Source organism: Triticum aestivum, chromosome 2B, assembly GCF_018294505.1.
Source record: "Triticum aestivum cultivar Chinese Spring chromosome 2B, IWGSC CS RefSeq v2.1, whole genome shotgun sequence".
NCBI classification, from domain to species: domain Eukaryota; kingdom Viridiplantae; phylum Streptophyta; class Magnoliopsida; order Poales; family Poaceae; genus Triticum; species Triticum aestivum.
In genome coordinates, this window is record NC_057798.1 from 520318023 (window position 1) to 520341933 (window position 23911).

The window sequence follows — 23911 nt, forward strand, 5'->3', positions numbered from 1 at the left end:
GGACTTGAATTGGTGGGTGTGCTGCAATCGCTTGTGGATTGGACTGAAGTATGTACACATGTTAAGACTGTCAGGTTACTTGAGAAGAATGTTGGGAATCCTATCCCGTGCTGTGATGCCCGATGTGAGTTGCATAATCAGGAAATTAGACTGATTGATCATGTCTGCACTGCATATGTAACTGGTTCAGATTGCCTGGTCATCAAGCATGCATAAAACATGCGCCTGCAGGATCGGGCGACTCTGGCGCGAGGCGGCCGCCCTGATCAATGGCTTCGTGGAGGTCCTCTTCAACTCTGTCAGCGCGCAGGTTTTGCATATGGCTGTCTTCCTCCTCGGGGAGCTCGCCTCCCGAACATGTGCGTCGAGCCGAAGTCCGCGTCAGCGATCCTTCTGAGCCAGATTCCCCTAGAATAAGGGGTCGGCCGGGGGAGCACGTCGCCGGTGCCGAGATCCTAGAAAATTTCCACGTCGTCGGCGACGTCGACAAGTTAGAAATCTTGCAGTTCCTATCAAAACCACCTAAAATCTTGTTCAAAACCGCTCGGGGCCTGATTGATCCGGTATTACAGATTTAAGGGGGTGATTAATCCGGTTTTAGACTTGAGGGGGATTTGATCCATCATAAAGGATTTGAGGGGGGAAACGATACGGAAAAGAGAGATTGCCCAGGCCGCAAGACTAGGTTTGGGCATATATATATACTACCGGCGCCATCGGATCGATCTAGGGTTTAATAACCTGCCAAGGGCCGCCGCCCCCTATCCAATCGCTGCCGCTGAACGGAGAAGCATGCCGCTGAACGGAGAAGCATGCCGCTGAGCGTTTCCGCCGAACCCGAAAGAGCATGTTGGAGTGCCGTCTTCTGCTCTCTGCAGGTATTTTGATTTTGTATCTGCTAGCTAGACGAAATAGTTTACCCAACATCGATCTGATCGATGGAAGCATGATTGATTACGGTCCTAGGAGTATCTCTTTCTTTTTCATTATTTATACAATAACCGATCCTCTCCTGAAACAGGCCTGCATCTCTGAGCCCATTAGATTTATTCATTACGGGACTCTCGATGTTGTTCGACGGCTTTTTTTTAGTAGAGGTGTAAGGGAAAGGGAAAGGGCAAGGGGAACGGGAACGGGAGAAGAAACTGCCAATCCTGCTGATGAGCAAACGGGAGACAAAAACTCTCCTGCTGCAGATGATGATTACAGCGAGCAGCTTGCTGAATACGGCCACAATAGTGATCGCTACGATGGCAGTAACTGTGGCGACTACTATGACACAGATGGCGACTGGTCTGAGATCGGTGGATATGAAGAGTACTACAGAAAGGATATTCCACCGAGTCTCAAAATTGGCTATGACGGAGACAGCATTAATCTATCGATGGCTTACAGCTTATCTCGGGACTTGGTGGAGCTGTTATCTGTGCGTCCCCGATTTCCCTTCGTGGGCACCTTCGTTGCTTTCAACGATCGTTCCCATTACTACTGCAACTCGGAGAATGGACCACTTCATCGTAATGTTGATTCACAGGTATATGTAATGCACCCTCTGTTTCATAGTAGAGCGCTTCTTATGGCTTATTCTATTCAAAGATATTGCATATGGTTTTTGTAGGATTTAGATCCTTAGAATGTTTCGTGGGATTAGAACTTTAAGATAATTTCCCTTATGATTCATTTGCAATCTATTTTGGAGTTATAGATATAGACTGGCACAATCCAATTCAACATTTTGTTCATTCAGGTTTGATTGTGTCAATAGTTTCTATAGCTGGAATTTGGTTTATCGTTGGATGAACTGCATTCCCAATATTGCTACCAAGAAAATAAATAGTAGCTACAGCTAGTCCATATGAGTAGCCAGCCATCCGCATTGTAAATACAGGATAGGTTCGATCTGTGGTTATTTAGGGCCTCCTAAAAGGATCTATGGATTCATCGATTTGTCATAAAGAAACAAAATGGCCGTTTATTCCTTGTCGGCATTCCATGAAGTACTCGTTTGGCCGAAGACTTCGAAACACGTCATAAGCTAAACCCGTACTAACAAATAGCCAACCTGCAATGAACAGGGAAGGTATTACATTCAAACCTTCCGTTAGAATCCCTTTGTTTCTTCTGCGTTGTCAAACACTCTTGCATCTGAATTTTTAGGGACAATTTCATTCAAAGGAATTCGTGTGGAATTTTCTCTATGTTGGCTTGATTTGTAGGATTACAATCCATATGAAATTTCCTTCAAAAATTTCCATATGGTTTTCGTGTGCATGATCAAACATCCATACAACTTTGTAGTACTCCATTTGTTCCTTTATGTTAGGCATATTTGTTTTTTTTACTATATTCTAATGTAAGGGGTATTTGTAACCCCATATAATTCCGCTTTTACTCCTCCACCCATCATGTACATGGCAACCTCACGATAAAATCAAGCCAACATCCCAATCGGTTGGTTGAAAAAAAAAAAGCTCCCAATATTTTCATTTTGGTTTGTATGCAATCCTTCTTCGGGGGATGCCTTGCGTGGCCCCATGGTTTTCGAGTCGAACGACTAAAAGTTGGCCGTGCCTGTCATATTTTTTCCCATTTGCTTGCACAACCCCCCCATGAAACCTAGATCGCCCCAGAATCCCCCCCGACCCAAACCTATCCTGGCTTATGCGACCCTCTCCCTTGGCTGCCGCCGCCCCCACAATCCTGCCGACCGGTGCCGCCGCAAGCTGGTCCGCTCCTCCCCTGGTTGCTGCTGCTGCTGGTCTGCTCCTCCCCTGGTGCCGCGGCTCCTCCCTTGGTTGCCGCTGACTATTAATAAGTATATACATTTACTATGGTAGTTTTTTTTACAGTCAGGACTAGTCGAGAGTCGCTACCCCAGAACGACTCGTTGATTCAAAAACATTGCATGACCCATGCAAGTAGAGTAGGAGATCATGTATGCGGGCGACTTTGCTATTGCGGGCCACCGAATCGACTTGCTTCCGTCTGAAGTGGATTCCAGCTTGTGTTTCCGGTCTTTTAATCTTAACATCGAAGGGATTAGCAAGGTGTACTTCAGCCCCAATCGCTCCTTAATAATGTCTGTTGGCCATTGTGTAAAAAATAATACACCTTAGATAAAGGAACATAGTGAGTATAAGATGGCATGCCATTCTATTCATGTGTCTTTCCTATTCATGCATTTTATAATTCTTGCAAATAGAAGAGGCCCTTAGTTCTGTAACCTATCTTTAACCTCTTGAAATGAAGGCAGTATATCTTTATTTTTGTTTTTTTCGCATCTTTTGAATCATTTTATTCCATTGCCATATGCGCAGGGTAATTTGATTCTCAGGGCAGAAGGGGCGGCGCTTGAGGACTATGTCCGCATTAAAGTTGAAATCCCAGAGGATGATAACCGGATTGACACTGCAAACTACGTCTTCTATGTGGACCCATACTTCTGTAACAATGTCATTGTCCACACAATGCCAACAAGATATGGCCGTGATATAGACGTGTTTTTCGTGCCGATGTATCGTGCTATACAGGCCAGATTGTGCGTCAACCTTGATCTCACATCTGGCAGTGGCTGTAGCTATGCATATGGCGAAATCACAGCGCACCATGAGTTCTACGGCGACTTCAATGTCCTGCTTTTCCAGTGTGGAGAAGATGATATGGCAGAGGTTGTCGATGGCACACTTCCATTGTTGCGGACTTGGGCAGCTGTTCCGATATACTTAGAGCCCCTCTTGATAATCAAGCTGAACCTTAGCGTTTTTACTAATTCTGACCATGTTAATGACGGTCATGCCATCTCCTTCCAAGGTGATCTTACCTTCTACCATGATCAGTATGAAAAGGCAATCTGCAATGCTGACCATGGTAAAGTTGAAGTGCAGATTGGGTACCGTTAATTGCCCAGCAGGGGGATGCTATCCGTTGTAAACTAACCTTTTATATGTATGATATTGCTGTATGGATCAGCTGGATTTATATAAAAGTGGTTTCATAACTATTTTAGTGATTTGAACGCTCTTATATTAGTTTACGGAGGGAGTATATCTCTCTGAATGGCTGTCCGGTTATCATGTCTTTTTTGGCGTTCTGGTACATTATGTTGCCGCTGGATGTGGACCCTTGATATTTTTTCTGAAGTGTTGTGTCGGCTTCATGCTTTTGCTCGTAATACGTCAACGCGTGGAAATTGTTCTACAGTTGTGAGGCGTGTCGTGTCTATGGCTGCCTCTCTCACGTTTATATGCCGCAATTTGGCCATCGAAGATTTGAAGCCTGGGGCGTACAGGTTTGTGCACGCTGTGCAGGGGGCGGCAGATAGGACCATGTACTTTCACCGGATGCCTTTACACTATGGCAAATTCATTGTATTCACCATCGAATTTTTATTTATAAGTTACCATGCATATCATGCCAAATTCTTTTTGTACATAGTGTACGTTAAAAATCTACCATGACCTTTATAAAACAGGTTTTTGTCTTTTCCAATTTGTTTTGCCATGATTTTTAGTGAACATATTATTTCTTCCACCCACAAAAAAATAACATATTATTTCTTCAATTTTGACATGGAACATGACAAATTTATGTTTATATGCAGCTTAACCATGGCAAATTTACTGTACAAACCATGTCAAATTAATTTTAAATACCATGACAAAATTTCCAAAACTTGAAATGTTTTCAGAGAACTAAATTTACCATGTGTCTATGGCAAATTCTTACATTTGCCATCTGTTCAGAAGAAATAATCCCCAACTTTGCCATGTGCCCATTACAAATTCCCAAAAGCTGACATGTGCTTTTAGAGGAAAAAATTATAAATTTTGCCATGCGCCCATGAAGAATTCCTGAATTTTCCATATTTTGAAAAATCATAGTAAATTCTTTTTATATACTATATCAGATTTATTGACATGGCAACTTTTTGCCTTTACACAAGCACACACTTTTTTTGCAATGCAAGAATTAGCCGTGTGAACACTATGAATTTTTTATAAATTTGACATGATTTTTACAAAAACCATTTTTTTTCTTAATCTGCCATGTTAAAACCCATTTTTTATTTATTTTTGCCATGATTTAGACAAACATTTTTCTGTTAAAATTTGTCATCGGAACATTCATGTTTCTTTTATAAGTAGTACTAGCAAACATGCCCGTGCGTTGCCACGGGAGAAAAATCATCCCTCGTACACATAGCAACGACATCAGCAAATCCCTTGAATCTTTTACGATGGCGCATGACAAACAACATAATTATTGCATATAAAAAACTAAAAGTCGGATGATTTTTCATGTGTACTCAAAATGTTTCCAACTTATTAGATAATGGAAATATCAACCTAGTTGTCGCTATCTCTTTACACCTTTATTGTAGTTACTCCTCAGTGATGTCCAACAAATATTGATGACAAGAGCAAAGTAATTTTTATTACTCAATGATAGCATGTGCATAAGAGCATTATTTTTATCTTGCTGATATATGTATTTACAACTGTAATCCAAGTCAAGATCCCTAATTTGTAGGAATCAACATCCTCTATGATACCAATAATAGCTCTCCTGAGAGCGTCAGACTATCATATCTACACAATTTAAATAGGGTAGGGGACATATGTAGTAGGCATTTTCAAAATACTCTATAAAAGATAGCATTTAACGTTGCATTCCAAATGTAATTTTAGAAATGGTTAACATGCAGGATAATAGCATTTTTCAAATGTACAAATTTTTCTAAGAAATTTTCATATATAACATTTTAGATTTAAAGTTACGTTTAAAAGATATGAATATTTAGAAAAGCATTTGAATCTGTCCAAAAAAAAGTTAAACAGAGAGAAGCTGGGCCAAAATTACAAACATTATGCATGCACTATCTGATAAATGACGCTTGGGCGAGACAACTATATCCTACGCCACCCTGTATTTAAAGAGAAAAAGGATGAGAAAAGCAAAATAGAAAAGGGAGAGAGCAGGCGGGGATCGAACCTGGATCTCCCAGGTGTAAGAGAGGGCCTTTAGCCAGTGTGTTACCTAGCACTTGTGATATAATATGAGACGTACTCCTAATGAACCCAACCCACGGTCGATGCAGCGACTCGAAAAGAACGAATCGTTTTTGACTTGCCGGTGGCATGGCGAGTAAATATTTACAACTTCAGGGGCAATTTCATGACGGACGATCAGAAATCCAATTTTCTTTATTATTATATATATATATATATATATAAGGTAAAGATAAAGAATAATGCCCGTGCGTTGCGTTACAACGGGAGAAAAAAAGTCACATTACTCATCATTGGAGCTAAAACTGGTGGATGAGTGATCGACGATGGAAAAGGTGAAAAAAAAACATCCCTAACAGAAAATATAGACATATACAATGGCACAGAATATTATGAGAAAACTATGAAACTAACTTATAATACCATATGAAATGACCCTAGAAGAATGCATACAACCATAATCCAGCCATCCATTTTATGATGATATGTTAAAAAACTTTAATTGTGCTATTACTGGCTCATGTTTCAATTGGTAAATAAGAAACTTAATGGCGTTGTGTGTCGTTTGAGGATGAAAACTATTCTGCCCCCATGGAAGAATTGTTCCAATTCTTTAAAGAGAGAACCATACAACAAAAAACTGCCAAACTCAAGGGGTCAACATACTCTGAATCAATGCATACACTCAGAAGTATAAATTCATGCCATATACATTCAGCTTCTACTACAAATAAATTGTAGTTGGAAACCTAGCAAGTATTACACTTCAAAGACCAAAAGCTTGAAAGTGGCATCACTTGTTAGTCCAAGCACCATATATATATGGCAATTGTATCGGTTGTACAATACTTTGTTTTTGGGCAAACATTCTACAATCTATAGTTACAGTTTGATAAATGCAATTGATCATCATCCTCTGCTCATCCTCTTTCTCTGGACTAGAGCAAGCACACCGCTGATAAATCAACCTTATATAATGCCCTATTGAAAAGTGAAAAGTGGGAACAAAGAACATCACCTACAATAGTTAGTATTCTTATGTGGAATGGAATTAAATTCATGACTTTGGTAATATTCACTTTACTACTAATGAAATGCAAATTTTGTAATCTATCTTTCTCATCTTTAAAAACTCACGAAAGCTAGAAGTGAAATTTTTCAAAAGGAACCCTTTCTAATCTGGTGTAAGGATGCATGCAATTATGTTAATTATTAAGCAAAGGAAATTTCGACAATGAATCTGCTCAATTTTGGAACGAACATCCAACTGCTCCTTTTGACCTTGATTATTCCTTCCAAATAGCATATTCTCAGAGCATTCTCTTCTCTATAGCAGCAGCAAGATCCTATATACATCTAATCCAATCACACATACATCGGAAAACAATAATCCAAGTACACATCCCAAATCACAAGAAGCATAACTGAAAGGACCACAATGTCGCCTAGAGGGGGGGGGGGTTGAATAGGCGTTTTAAAACCTTTTACAGATTTGGCTATATCCTAATGCGGAAATAAACTAAGCGGATACTTTTAAAGCACAAATCCTAAATATACTAGGCTCACTAAGTGCACCAACAACTTAGTATAAACAAGATGAGAACGATGAGGATATGAGTAAGCACAAGTTACACAAACTTACTCAATGTATATCACGAGATATGGAAATGAATAATACACACAACCATAAGTAAGCAATACAAGCTTACACAAATTGTATCACAATATATGGAATTGAATGATACACGCAAACTCAAGTAAGCACTACAAGCTTACACAAGTTATGTCACAAGATATGGAAATGAATGTCACATGCTAGCAATTCACACTAAGCATAAGATATATCAATAGTAGCAAGTATGAATTGCGGACTATAAAGTATTGGCCTAAATAATCTCTACAATATGGTAACCAACACAATATAATGAGGACAACAATATATATAGTGAATGCAAGGTCAAGTGACCAAAGTAAACCACAAGTAGTGGCTAGGGTTAGAAATAACTGAAGACACGGAGACGAGGATGTATCCCTATGTTCACTTCCTTGGAGGGAAAATAGTCACCGTTGGAGGGATGGATGTTACCACGAAGGCACACCAACGCCGCGAAGGCTCACCCTATTCTCCCCTTGAGATATCACCACGAAGGCGATTCCCAACCACTAGTGGTAGACTTTGAGGCGGCCTCCAAACCTTCACAAACTTTCCGGGGGACAAATCACAAGTTGCTTCCTCACCGGAGCACTCCTACCGCCTAGGAGTCTCGAACCTCCAAGAGTAACAAGATCAAGGGGTAAATGCTCAAGACTTGCTCAAATCATGAATTCCTTTGGTCACAAGAGGGAGAGGGAGTGGCTCTATCTTTTGATTGGAGCAACTCTCAAGAACTCTCATGAATTCTTCCGGGATCTAGGATTTGATGTGGAAGAGTGAGAGGGAGCCACTTGTGTTCTTGGGGCGATTTGGGATGAAGTGGTCAACCCTCTACCGGATGAGTAGAGGGATATATATAGTGGTAGTGCAAATATGGTCACTGGAGTGTAAGTGGCTGTGCCGGACCGGACATCCGAGACTGGGGACGAACATCCGATCACTGTGAAGTGTGCACACACATACACAGAAAAATAGATTACAGGGCCCGGACATCTGGCCGAAGCTCGGACATCTGGCCAAACTTGGGGACCTGTGCCGGATGTCTGGCGTATACAAACCACATTTCGGTAAGGTTTCTAGACATCTACGGCCGGACATCCGGGCCAGGGGCCGGACATCCGGCGATTTCACACAAATCATACGCCCTCTGGGTAGCAGTGGCCAGACATCCGGCCAACACAAAAACTGCAGCCACCCCAAAAGTAAAACATGCATAACTTTCTCATCCGGACTCCGATTTTGATGATCTTGGGCTCGTTTTGAAGCTATGGAAAAGCTCCAGGTCCTCACATAGAGAACCACCCAAGATGAACCAAAATGGAGGGTGCAAAGTATGGAAAGGTAAGATAATATACTTTGGGGAACCTATTTGGCTATGGATTTACTTTGGTAGATGTAGGCATATTGTATTTGTATTGGATAGAAGTGAAATATGCCTATGTTGGAATATGATGTGGAAGTAGAAATAGAAGATGTTGACTTGAGCAAATCTATCACTAACCCCTTTGATCCCCTCTTAATAGTGCGGGATCCCTATAACTCAAGAAACATAAAAAGAGCTATACTACATAGCTATCGACAATCCATTCTTGAGTGTATATGTTTCTTCAGTGGTCATCTCTACACAACACTAACACCAAAGGAACTAATACCTTTGATTCAAGCCTTTCACTTGAGCTTGATGTTGATGTTTCTTCTTGGCTCAAGTTGAAGGCAAGACATTGGTGAAGTCTTCAAGTAGCTCCCCCATACACAATATGCGAAGCATTGCTTTGTATTCATCTTCACTTGTCCATAATGTGATCATCCACAAGCTTCAAGCATGTAATCCGTCGTGATGGTTATCTTGAACTTGCCCTTATCAACCATGATCACCAACACTTGATGTCATCCTCTCATAGACACTAGAAATCTCTCTCTCTCTCTCTCTCTCTCTCTCTCTCTCTCTCAATGAGAGCCCATGAGAATCACCTAACCCTCAAAAAAATAGACAACACATAGTATGGGTTGGTACACAGAGTGCAATTGATAATTTCTTATCATACCACAAGATCCTATGTGGTGCATCATTTGCGCTCGTGTGTTGACCATTTCGAGTTCGATCCCCGAGCTTCATCTTGGTCAACTGATATCTCTACTCCATGTTTAATCTTGACGTCATGAGGGTATATTGAATTCTTCACTTGAATAGCTTGCTTGAATACTTGATCAATCATGACTCAACACATGTGTCCATTATGTGTTGGGGAACGTAGTAATTTCAAAAAATTTCCTACGCACATGCAAGATCATGGTGATGGCATAGCAACGAGAGGGGAGAGTGTTGTCTATGTACCCTCGTAGACCGTAAGCGGAAGCGTTAGCACAACGCGGTTGATGTAGTCGTACGTCTTCACGATCCGACCGATCCAAGCACTGAATGTACCGCACCTCCGAGTTCAGCACACGTTCAGCTCGATGACGATCCCCGGGCTCCGATCCAGCAAAGCTTCGGGGATGAGTTTCGTCAGCACGACGGCGTGGTGACGATGATGATGTTCTACCGGTGCAGAGCTTCGCCTAAACTCCGCGATGATATGACCGAGGTGGAATATGGTGGAGGGGGGCACCGCACACGGCTAAGGAACGATCCATAGATCAACTTGTGTGTCTAGGGTGCCCCCCGCCCCCGTATATAAAGGAGCCAGGGGGGAGGAGGCGGTCGGCCAAGGAGGGCGCGCCAAGGGGGGAGTCCTACTCCCACCAGGAGTAGGACTCACTTCTTTCCTAGTTGGAGTAGGAGAAGGGGGAAGGAGAAGGAGGAGGAGAAGGAAGGGGGGACGCCGCCCCCCTCTCCTTGTCCTATTCGGACTAGGGAGGGGAGGGGCGCGGCCCACCTCTTGCCTCCTCTACTCTTCTCCCTCATGGCCCATGTAGGCCCAATAACCCCCGGGAGGGTTCCGGTAACCCCCCGGTACTCCGGTAAAATGCCGATTTCACCCGGAACACTTCCGATGTCCAAACATAGGCTTCCGATATATCAATCTTTATGTCTCGACCATTTCGAGACTCCTCGTCATGTCCGTGATCGCATCCGGGACTCCGAACAAACTTCGTTACATCAAAACTTATAAACTCATAATAAAACTGTCATCGTAACGTTAAGCGTGCGGACCCTACGGGTTCGAGAACTATGTAGACATGACCTAGAACTATTCTCGGTCAATAACCAATAGCGGAACCTGGATGCCCATATTGGTTCCTACATATTCTACGAAGATTTTTATCGGTCAAACCGCATAACAACATACGTTGTTCCCTTTGTCATCGGTATGTTACTTGCCCGAGATTCGATCGTCGGTATCCAATACCTAGTTCAATCTCGTTACCGGCAAGTCTCTTTACTCGTTACGTAATGCATCATCCCGTAACCAACTCATTGGTCACATTGCTTGCAAGGCTTATAGTGATGTGCATTACCGAGAGGGCCCAGAGATACCTCTCCGACAATCGGCGTGACAAAACCTAATCTCGAAATACGCCAACTCAACATGTACCTTCGGAGACACCTGTAGTACTCCTTTATAATCACCCAGTTACGTTGTGACGTTTGGTAGTACCCAAAGTGTTCCTCCGGTAAACGGGAGTTGCATTATTCTCATAGTTACAGGAACATGTATAAGTCATGAAGAAAGCAATAGCAATATACTAAACGATCAAGTGCTAGGCTAACGGAATGGGTCATGTCAATCACATCATTCTTCTAATGATGTGATCCCATTAATCAAATGACAACACATGTCCATGGTTAGGAAACATAACCATCTTTGATTAATGAGCTAGTCAAGTAGAGGCATACTAGTGACTATATGTTTGTCTATGTATTCACACATGTATCATGTTTCCGGTTAATACAATTCTAGCATGAATAATAAACATTTATCATGATATGAGGAAATAAATAATAACTTTATTATTGCCTCTAGGGCATATTTCCTTCAGTCTCCCACTTGCACTAGAGTCAATAATCTAGATTACATAGTAATGATTCTAACACCCATGGAGTCTTGGTGCTGATCATGTTTTGCTCGTGAGAGAGGCTTAGTCAACGGGTCTACAACATTCAGATCTGTATGTATCTTGCAAATCTCTATGTCTCCCACTTGGACTTGGTCCCGAATGGAATTGAAGCGCCTCTTGATGTGTTTGGTCCTCTTGTGAAATCTGGATTCCTTTGCCAAAGCAATTGCACCAGTATTGTCACAAAAGATCTTCATTGGTCCCGATGCACTAGGTATGACACCTAGATCGAAAATGAACTCCTTCATCCAGACTCCTTCATTTGCTGCTTCAGAAGCAGCTATGTACTCCGCTTCACATGTAGATCCCGCCACGACGCTTTGTTTAGAACTGCACTAACTTACAGCTCCACCGTTTAATAAAAACACGTATCCGGTTTGCGATTTAGAATCGTCCAGATCAGTGTCTAAGCTTGCATCGACGAAACCATTTACGACTAGCTCTTTGTCACCTCCATATACGAGAAACATATCCTTAGTCCTTTTCAGGTATTTCAGGATGTTGTTGACCGTTGTCCAGTGATCCACTCCTGGATTACTTTGGTACCTTCCTGCCAAGCTTATTGCTAAGCATACGTCAGGTCTGGTACACAGCATTGCATACACGATAGAGCCTATGGCTGAATCATAGGGAACATCTTTCATTTTCTCTCTATCTTCTGCTGTGGTCGGGCATTGAGTTTGACTCAACTTCACACCTTGAAGCACGGGCAAGAACCCTTTCTTTGCCTGATCCATTTTGAACTTTTTCAAAATTTTATCAAGGTATGTGCTTTGTGAAAGTCCTATTAAGCGTCTTGATCTATCTCTATAGATCTTGATGCCCAATATGTAAGCAGCTTCACCGAGGTCTTTCATTGAAAAACTTTTATTCAAGTATCCCTTTATGCTATCCAGAAATTCTATATTATTTCCAATTAATAATATGTCATCTACATATAATATCAGAAATGCTACAGAGCTCCCACTCACTTTCTTGTAAATACATGCTTCTCCAAAAGTCTGTATAAAACCATATGCCTTGATTACACTATCAAAGCGTTTATTCCAACTCCGAGATGCTTGCATCAGTCCATAAATGGATCGCTGGAGCTTGCACACTTTGTTAGCACCTTTTGGATCAACAAAACCTTCTGGTTGCATCATATACAACTCTTCTTCCAGAAATCCATTCAAGAATGCAGTTTTGACATCCATTTGCCAAATTTCATAATTATGAAATGCAGCAATAGCTAACACGATTTGGACAGACTTAAGCATCGCTACGGGTGAGAAAGTCTCATCGTAGTCAACCCCTTGAACTTGTCGAAAACCTTTTGCAACAAGTTGAGCTTTATAGACAGTTACATTAACATCAGCGTCAGTCTTCTTCTTAAAGATCCATTTATTCTCAATGGCTTGCCGATCATCAGGCAAGTCAACCAAAGTCCATACTTTGTTTTCATACATGGATCCCATCTCAGATTTCATGGCCTCTAGCCATTTTGTGGAATCTGGGCTCATCATCGCTTCCTCATAGTTCGTAGGTTCATCATGGTCAAGTAACATGACTTCCAAAACAGGATTACCGTACCACTCTGGTGCGGATCTTACTCTGGTAGACCTACGAGGTTTAGTAGAAACTTGATCTGAAGTTTCATGATCAATATCATTAGCTTCCTCACTAATTGGTGTAGTTGTCACATGAACTGGTTCTTGTGATGAACTACTTTCCAATAAGGGAGCAGATACAGTTATCTCATCAAGTTCTACTTCCTCCCACTCACTTCTTTCGAGAGAAACTCCTTCTCTAGAAAGGATCCGATTTTAGCAACAAAAATCTTGCCCTCAGATCTGTGATAGAAGGTGTACCCAATAGTTTCTTTTGGGTATCCTATGAAGACACATTTCTCCGATTTGGGTTCGAGCTTATCTGGTTGAAGTTTCTTCACATAAGCATCGCAGCCCCAAACTTTAAGAAACGACAACTTTGGTTTCTTGCCAAACCATAGTTCATAAGGCGTCGTCTGAACGGATTTTGATGGTGCCCTATTTAACGTGAATGCGGCCGTCTCTAAAGCATAACCCCAAAACGATAGCGGTAAATCAGTAAGAGACATCATAGATCACACCATATCTAGTAAAGTACGATTATGACGTTTGGACACACCATTTCGTTGTGGTGTTCCGGGTGGCGTGAGTTGCGAAACTATTCCGCGTTGTTTCAAGTGTAGACCAAACTCGTAACTCAAATATTCTCCTCCACGATCAGATCGTAGAAACTTTATTTTCTTGTTACGATGATTTTCCACTTCACTCTGAAATTCTTTGAACTTTTCAAATGTTTCAGACTTGTGTTTCATCAAGTAGATATACCCATATCTGCTCAAATCATCTGTGAAGGTGAGAAAATAACGATAGTCGCCGCGAGCCTCAACATTCATTGGACCACAAACATCAGTATGTATGATTTCCAACAAATCAGTTGCTCGCTCCATAGTTCCAGAGAACGGCGTTTTAGTCATCTTGCCCATGAGGCACGGTTCGCAAGTACCAAGTGATTCATAATCAAGTGATTCCAAAAGCCCATCAGTATGGAGTTTCTTCATGCGCTTTACATCGATATGACCTAAACGGCAGTGCCACAAATAAGTTGCACTATCGTTATCAACTCTGCATCTTTTGGTTTCAACACTATGAATATGTGTATCACTACTATCGAGATTCAATAAAAATAGACCACTCTTCAAGGGTGCATGACCATAAAAGATATTACTCATATAAATAGAACAACCATTATTCTCTGATTTAAATGAATAACCGTTTTGCATCAAACAAGATCCAGATATAATGTTCATGCTCAACGCTGGCACCAAATAAAAATTATTTAGGTCTAAAACTAATCCCGATGGTAGATGTAGAGGTAGCGTGCCGACCGCGATCACATCGACTTTGGAACCATTTCCCACGCGCATCGTCACCTCGTCCTTAGCCAATCTTCGCTTAATCCGTAGTCCCTGTTTCGAGTTGCAAATATTAGCAACAGAACCAGTATCAAATACCCAGGTGCTACTGTGAGCATTAGTAAGGTACACATCAATAACATGTATATCACATATACCTTTGTTCACTTTGCCATCCTTCTTATCCGCCAAATACTTGGGGCAGTTCCACTTCCAGTGTCCAGTCTGCTTGCAGTAGAAGCACTCAGTTTCAGGCTTAGGTCTAGACTTGGGTTTCTTCTCTTGAGCAGCAACTTGTTTGCTGTTCTTCTTGAAGTTCCCCTTCTTCTTCTTTCCTTTGCCCTTTTTCTTGAAACTGGTGGTCTTGTTAACCATCAACACTTGATGCTCCTTCTTGATTTCTACCTTCGCGGCTTTTAGCATTGCGAAGAGCTCGGGAATAGTCTTGTTCATCCCTTGCATATTATAGTTCATCACGAAGCTCTTGTAGCTTGGTGGCAGTGATTGAAGAATTCTGTCAATGACACTATCATCAGGAAGATTAACTCCCAGTTGAATCAAGTGATTATTATACCCAGAAATTTTGAGTATATGTTCACTGACAGAACTATTCTCCTCCATCTTGCAGCTATAGAACTTATTGGAGACTTCATATCTCTCAATCCGGGCATTTGCTTGAAATATTAACTTCAACTCCTGGAATATCTCATATGCTCCATGACGTTCAAAACGTCATTGAAGACCCGGTTCTAAGCTGTAAAGCATGGCACACTGAACTATCGAGTAGTCATCAGCTTTGCTCTGCTAGACGTTCTTAATGTCGTCAGTTGCATCAGCGACAGGCCTGGCACCCAGCGGTGCTTCCAGGACGTAACTTTTCTATGCAGCAATGAGGATAATCCTCAGGTTACGAACCCAGTCCGTGTAATTGCTACCATCATCTTTCAACTTTGCTTTCTCAAGGAACGCATTAAATTCAACGGAACAACAACACGAGCCATCTATCTACAAACAAACATAGACAAGCAAAATACTATCAGGTACTAAGTTCATGATAAATTTAAGTTCGATTAATCATATTACTTAAGAACTCCCACTTAGACAGACATCTCTCTAGTCATCTAAGTGATCACGTGATCCAAATCAACTAAACCATGTCTGATCATCACGTGAGATGGAGTAGTTTTAATGGTGAACATCACTATGTTGATCATATCTACTATATGATTCACGCTCGACCTTTCGGTCTTCGTGTTCCGAGGCCATATCTGTATATGCTAGGCTCGTCAAGTATGACCTGAGTATTCCGCGTGTGCAACTGTTTTGCACCCGTTGTATTTGAACGTAGAGCCTATCACACCCGATCATCACGTGGTGTCTCAGCACGAAGAACTTTCGCAACGGTGCATACTCAGGGAGAACACTTCTTGATTATTAGTGAGAGATCATCTTAAAATGCTACCGTCAATCAAAGCAAGATAAGATTCATAAAGGATAAACATCACATGCAATCAATATAAGTGATATGATATGGCCATCATCATCTTGTGCTTGTGATCTCCATCTTCGAAGCACCGTCGTGATCACCATCATCACCGGCACGACACCTTGATCTCCATCGTAGCATCATTGTCGTTACGCCATCTATTGCTTCTATAACTATCGCTACCGCTTAGTGATAAAGTAAAGCAATTACAGGGCGTTTGCATTTCATACAATAAAGCGACAACCATATGGCTCCTGCCAGTTGCCGATAACTTCGGTTACAAAACATGATCATCTCATACAATAAAATATAGCATCACGTCTTGACCATATCACAACATGCCCTGCAAAAACAAGTTAGACGTCCTCTACTTTGTTGTTGCAAATTTTACGTGGCTGCTATGGGCTTTAGCAAGAACCGTTCTTACCTACGCATCAAAACCACAACAATAGTTCGTCAAGTTGGTGCTGTTTTAACCTTCGCAAGGACCGGGCGTAGCCACACTCGATTCAGCTAAAGTGAGAGAGACAGACACCCCCCAGTCACCTTTAAGCACGAGTGCTCGTAACAGTGAAACCAGTCTCGCGTAAGCGTACACGTAATGTCGGTCCGGGCCGCTTCATCTCACAGTACCGCCGAACCAAAGTATGACATGCTGGTAAGCAGTATGACTTGTATCGCCCACAACTCACTTGTGTTCTACTCGTGCATATAACATCAACGCATAAAACCTAGGCTCTGATACCACTGTTGGGGAACGTAGTAATTTAAAAAAAATTCCTACGCACACGTAAGATCATGGTGATGGCATGCAACGAGAGGGGAGAGTGTTGTCTACGTACCCTCGTAGATCGTAAGTGGAAGCGTTAGCACACCGCGGTTGATATAGTCATACGTCTTCACGATCCTACCAATCCAAGCACCGATCGTACGACACCTCCGAGATCAGCACACATTCAGCTCGATGACGATCCCCGGGCTCCGATCCAGCAAAGCTTCGGGGATGAGTTCCGTCAGCACGACGGCGTGGTGACGATGATGATGTTCTACCGGCACAGAGCTTCGCCTAAACTCTGCGACGATATGACCGAGGTGGAATATGGTGGAGGGGGCACCGCACACGGCTAAGGAACAATCCATAGATCAACTTGTGTGTCTAGGGTGCCCCCCCCGCCCCCGTATATAAAGGAGCCAGGGGGGAGGAGGTGATCGGCCAAGGAGGGCGCGCCAAGGGGGGAGTCCTACTCCCACCGGGAGTAGGACTCCCTTCTTTCCTAGTTGGAGTAGGAGAAGGGGGAAGGAGGAGGAGGAGGAGAAGGAAGGAGGGGCGCCGCCCCCTCTCCTTGTCCTATTCGAACTAGGGAGGGGAGGGGGCGCGACCCACCTCTTGCCTCCTCTCCTCTTCTCCCTCATGGCCCATGTAGGCCCAATAACCCCCGGGAGGGTTCCGGTAACCCCCGGGCACTCCGGTAAAATGCCGATTTCACCCGGAACACTTCCAATGTCCAAACATAGGCTTCCAATATATCAATCTTTATGTCTTGACCATTTCGAGACTCCTCGTCATGTCCGTGATCGCATCCGGACTCCGAACAAACTTCGGTACATCAAAACTTATAAACTCATAATAAAACTATCATCATAACGTTAAGCGTGCGGACCCTACGGGTTCGAGAACTATGTAGACATGACCTAGAACCATTCTCGGTCAATAACCAATAGCGGAACCTGGATGCCCATATTGGTTCCTACATATTCTATGAAGATTTTTATCGGTCAAACCTTATAACAACATACGTTGTTGCCTTTGTCATCGGTATGTTACTTGCCCGAGATTCGATCGTCGGTATCCAATACCTAGTTCAATCTCGTTACCGGCAAGTCTCTTTACTCGTTACGTAATGCATCATCCCGTAACCAACTCATTGGTCACATTGCTTTCAAGGCTTATAGTGATGTGCATTACCGAGAGGGCCCAAAGATACCTCTCCGACAATCGGAGTGACAAAACCTAATCTCGAAATACGCCAACTCAACATGTACCTTCGGAGACACCTGTAGTACTCCTTTATAATCACCCAGTTACGTTGTGACGTTTGGTAGTACCCAAAGTGTTCCTCCGGTAAACGGGAGTTGCATAATTCTCATAGTTACAGGAACATGTATAAGTCATGAAGAAAGTAATAGCAATATACTAAACGATCAAGTGCTAGGCTAACGGAATGGGTCAGGTCAATCACATCATTCTTCTAATGATGTGATCCCATTAATCAAATGACAACACATGTCTATGGTTAGGAAACATAACCATCTTTGGTTAATGAGCTAGTCAAGTGGAGGCATACTAGTGACTATATGTTTGTCTATGTATTCACACATGTATCATGTTTCCGGTTAATACAATTCTAGCATGAATAATAATCATTTATCATGATATGAGGAAATAAATAATAACTTTATTATTGCCTCTAGGGCATATTTCCTTCATTATGATCATATCTTTGAGCCACTCCTAGAATTCATCATTCAAATCATCCTTTTAAGATCTTGATCCATTATGGCTCAAACCATAGCTCTAAGCATGGCAACCCTTAAGATACTCCAATGAACTCCATTTTGATCATCCCGGTGTAATCATTGCTTCAAAGGAGTTGTCTTCCATTATTCTTCAATCATTTTTCAATGGCACTAACCTTCAACTGTATATCCCAATGCAGACATTAGCCCATAAGGATTGTCATTAATTACCAAAATCACACATGGGGACTACATGTAGTTTCAATAACTTTGTCGCAGATAGGTCATGTGCAACCTTGGCCCTTCAAAGATTTTGCTAGTGCTTCTTGAGTTTTTTCTAAAAGAAAAAAACCTTTAGTTTGTCATTAGTCCTGCTCGAGCCCCGGCCGATGGACTATCGCGTGGTTGGCAAAGAGGAGGAGTCGGGGTTCCGGGAGGAGAGAACACCCATCTGACCAATGGACTTGCTGTAGTAGTGCACGTCGTTAGTGTATGATAAATAGATACGATCGCAAGTCATATTTTTTATCCTAGCATGGGTCAGATCGTAACTTGCTGAGCTATATCAATAGTGTTAACTACAACATGAGCAGTACTACGACAGATCTGCTAGGTAAAAAGGGATTCCTCCATACCAGGTCCAAATGCAGCTAGCATCATCTCACGGACATGACAACCATACTAGTTCGCATGCCCTCGCCTCGACCAACAGTTGGCCAGAAGCAATGGCTGCCACGGTGTCCTGCTTAAATTATGCAGGATGCAACTTGTCTCAGGAACACATATGAAAGGTGATGCGGAGCATCCTTCCATCATCCCCATGGACTCTACATCAACACATCCAACCCCACAAGGACCTATGACTCGAGTGTTGGGGAACGTAGCAGAAATTCAAAATTTTCCTACGTGTCACCAAGATCTATCTATGGAGAGACCAGCAACGAGGGGAAGAAGAGTGCATCTACATACCCTTGTAGATCGCTAAGCGGAAGCGTTCAAGTGAACGAGGTTGATGGAGTCGTACTCGTCGTGATTCAGATCACCGATGATCCTAGTGCCGAACGGACGGCACCTCCGCGTTCAACACACGTACACCCCGGTGACGTCTCCCACACCTTGATCCAGCAAGGAGAGAGGAAGAGGTTGAGGAAGACTCCATCCAGCAGCAGCACAACGGCGTGGTGGTGGTGGAGGAGCGTGGCTAGAAGAGGAGGAAGAAAGGACGCAGGGCTACACCAACGAGAGATCGAATCGCGTGTTATGGGCAGCCCCTAGGCCTCACTATTTATAGGGGAGAGGGGGATGCGCCCCCTTCTAGGGTTTCCCACCCCCAAGGGGTGCGGCCAGCCCTAGATGGCCAAGGGGGCGGCGGCCAGGAGGGGGAGGAGAGGGAGGCGCAGGGAGCATGGGCCTTAGGGCCCATCTGCCCTAGGGTTTGCCCCCTCCCACTCTCCCATGCGCCTTGGGCCCCTTGTGGGGGGCGCACCAGCCCACCAGGGGCTGGTTCCCTCCCACACATGGCCCATGCAGCCCTCCGGGGTTGGTGGCCCCACTTGGTGGACCCCCGGGACCCTCCCGGTGGTCCCGGTACTTTACCGATAAAACCCGAAACTTTTCCGGTGACCAAAACAGGACTTCCCATATATAAATCTTTACCTTCGGACCATTCCGGAACTCCTCGTGACGTCCGGGATCTCATCCGGGACTCCGAACAACATTCAGTAACCACATACAAGCTTCCTATATAACCCTAGCATCATCGAACCTTAAGTGTGTAGACCCTACGGGTTCGGGAGACATACAGACATGACCGAGACGTTCTCCGGTCAATAACCAACAGCGGGATCTGGATACCCATGGTGGCTCCCACATGTTCCACGATGATCTCATCGGATGAACCACGATGTCAAGGACTTAATCAATCCCGTATACAATTCCCTTTGTCTATCGGTATGTTACTTGCCCGAGACTCGATCGTCGGTATCCAATACCTTGTTCAATCTCGTCACCGGCAAGTCTCTTTACTCGTTCCGTAACACATCATCCCATGATCAACTCCTTGGTCACATTGCGCAAATGATGATGTCCTACCGAGTGGGCCCAGAGATACCTCTCCGTTTACACGGAGTGACAAAATCCCAATCTCGATTCGTGCCAACCCAACAGACACTTTCAGAGATACCCGTAGTGTACCTTTATAGCCACCCAGTTACGTTGTGACGTTTGGCACACCCAAAGCACTCCTACGGTATCCGGGAGTTGCACAATCTCATGGTCTAAGGAAATGATACTTGACATTAGAAAAGCTTTAGCATACGAACTACATGATCTTGTGCCAGGCTTAGGATTGGGTCTTGTCCATCACATCATTCTCCTAATGATGTGATCCCGTTATCAACGACATCCAATGTCCATGGTCAGGAAATCGTAACCATCTATTGATTAACGAGCTAGTCAACTAGAGGCTTACTAGGGACATGGTGGTGTCTATGTATCCACACATGTATCTGAGTTTCCTATCAATACAATTCTAGCATGGATAATAAACGATTATCATGAACAAGGAAATATAATAATAATCAATTTATTATTGCCTCTAGGGCATATTTCCAACAGTCTCCCACTTGCACTAGAGTCAATAATCTAGTTCACATCGATATGTGATTAACACTCACAGGTCACATCGCCATGTGACTAATACCCAAGAGTTTTAGGTTTGATCATGTTGCTTGTGAGAGAGGTTTTAGTCAACGGGTCTGAACCTTTCAGATCCGTGTGTGCTTTACAAATCTCTATGTCATCTCCTAGATGCAGCTACCATGCTCTATTTGGAGCTATTCCAAATAACTGTTCTACTTGGAGCTATTCTAAATTGTTGCTCCATTATACGTATCCGGTATCTCTACTCAGAGCTATCCGGATAGGTGTTAATCTTGCATCGTCGTAACTCTTTACGTCGAACTCTTTATCACCTCCATAACCGAGAAAATTCCTTAGTCCACTAGTTACTAAGGATAACTTTGACCGCTGTCCTATGATCCATTCATGGATCACTCTTGTACCCCTTGACTGACTCATGGCAAGGCACACTTTCGGTGCGGTACACAGCATAGCATACTGTAGAGCCTACGTCTAAAGCATAGGGGACGACCTTCGTCCTTTCTCTCTTTTCTGCCGTGGTCAAGCTTTAAGTCTTAACTTCGTACCTTACAACTCAGGCAAGAACTCCTTTTTTGACTGGTCCATCTTGAACACCTTCAAGATCATGTCAAGGTATGTGCTCATTTGAAAGTATTATTAAGCATTTTGATCTATCCTTATAGATCATGATGCTCAATGTTCAAGTAGCTTAATCCAGGTTTTCTATTGAAAAACACTTTCCAAATAACCCTATATGCTTTCTAGAAATTCTACGTCATTTCTGATCAACAATATGTCAACAACATATACTCATCAGAAATTCTATAGTGCTCCCACTCACTTCTTTGGAAATACAAGTTTCTCATGAACTTTGTACAAACCCAAAATCTTTGATCATCATCAAAGCATACATTCCAACTCCGAGATGCTCACTCCAGTCCTTAGAAGGATTGCTGGAGCTTTGCATACTTATTAGCATCTTTCGGGATTGACAAAACCTTCCGGTTGTATCACATACAACCTTTCCTCAAGAAAATCGTCGAGGAAACAATGTTTTGACATCCTATCTGCAAGATTTCATAAATAATGCAGTAATCGCTAATATAATTCCAACAGACTCTTAGCATCGCTACGAGTGAGAAAATCTCATCGTAGTCAACTCCTTGAACTTGTCGGAAAACATCTTAACGACAAGTTGAGCTTTCTTAATGGTGACATTTACCATCATTGTCCGTCTTCCTTTTGAAATCCATCTGTACTCATTAGCCTTACGACCATCGAGCCGTTCTGCCAAAGTCTACACTTTGTTTTCATACATGGATCCTCTCTCGGATTTTATGGCCTCAAGCCATTTATCGGAATCCGGGCCCACCATTGCTTCTCCATAGCTCGTAGGTTCATTGTTGTCTAGCAACATGACTTCCAAGACAGGATTACCGTACCACTCTGAAGTAGTACGCATCCTTGTCACCCTACGAGGTACGGTAGTGACTTGATCCGAAGTTTCATGATCACTATCATAAGCTTCTACTTCAATTGGTGTAGGTGCCACAGGAACAACTCCCTGTGCCCTGTCACACACTAGTTGAAGAGACGGTTCAATAACCTCATCAAGTCTCCACCATCCTCCCACTCAATTCTTTCGAGAGAAACTTTTCCTCGAGAAAGGACCCGATTAAAGAAAAACAATCCATATTGCTTTCGGATCTGAATTAGGAGGTATACCCAACTGTTTTGGGTGTCCTATGAAGATGCATTTTATCCGCTTTGGGTTCGAGCTTAATCCTGAAACTTTTTCACATAAGCGTCACAGCCCCAAACCTTTAAGAAACGACAACTTAGGTTTCTCTAAACCATAATTCATACGGTGTCATCTCATTGGAATTACATGGTGCCCTATTTAAAGTGAATGTGGTTGTCTCTAATGCCTAACCCATGAACGATAGTGGTAATTCGATAAGAGACATCATGGTACGCACCATATCCAATAGGGTGCAACTATGATGTTCGGACACACCATCACACTATGGTGTTCCAGGCGGTATTAATTGCGAAACAATTTCCACAATGTCTTAATTGTGTGCCAAAACTCGTAACTCAGATATTCATCTCTATGATCATATCATAGACATTTTATCCTCTTGTCACAATGATCTTCTACTTCACTCTGAAACTACTTGAACCATTCAATAATTCAGACTTGTGTTTCATCAAGTAAATATTCTCAATATCTACTCGAATCATCTGTGAAGTAAGAACATAACGATGTTCGCTGCATGCCTCAGCACTCATTGGACTGCACACATCAAAATGTGTTGCTTCCAACAAGTTGCTATCTTGTTCCATTTTACTGAAACCGAGGCTTTCAGTCATCTTGCCCATGTGGTATGATTTGCATGTCTCAAGTGATTCAAAATCAAGTGAGTCCAAACGATCCATCTGCATGGAGTTTCTTCATGCCTATACACCAATAGACATGGTTCGCATGTCTCAAACTTTTCTAAAACGAGTGAGTCCAAAGATCCATCAACATGGAGCTTCTTCATGCGTTTTATACCATTATGACTTACATGGCAGTGCCACAAGTAAGTGGTACTATCATTACT

The 23911-nt window shown here is 42.8% G+C and overlaps 1 protein-coding gene across 1 annotated transcript; it reads left to right on the forward strand.

Moving 5' to 3' along the window:
• Nucleotides 1–571: 571 nt before the first annotated feature.
• On the forward strand, nucleotides 572–4000 carry LOC123045779 (uncharacterized). The gene is made up of 3 exons (XM_044468954.1): nucleotides 572–878; nucleotides 1022–1534; nucleotides 3318–4000. The coding sequence occupies exons 1-3, from the start codon at nucleotides 813–815 to the stop codon at nucleotides 3897–3899; spliced, it is 1161 nt and encodes a 386-aa protein (XP_044324889.1). The 5' UTR covers nucleotides 572–812; the 3' UTR covers nucleotides 3900–4000.
• The last annotated feature ends 19911 nt before the right edge of the window (nucleotides 4001–23911 follow it).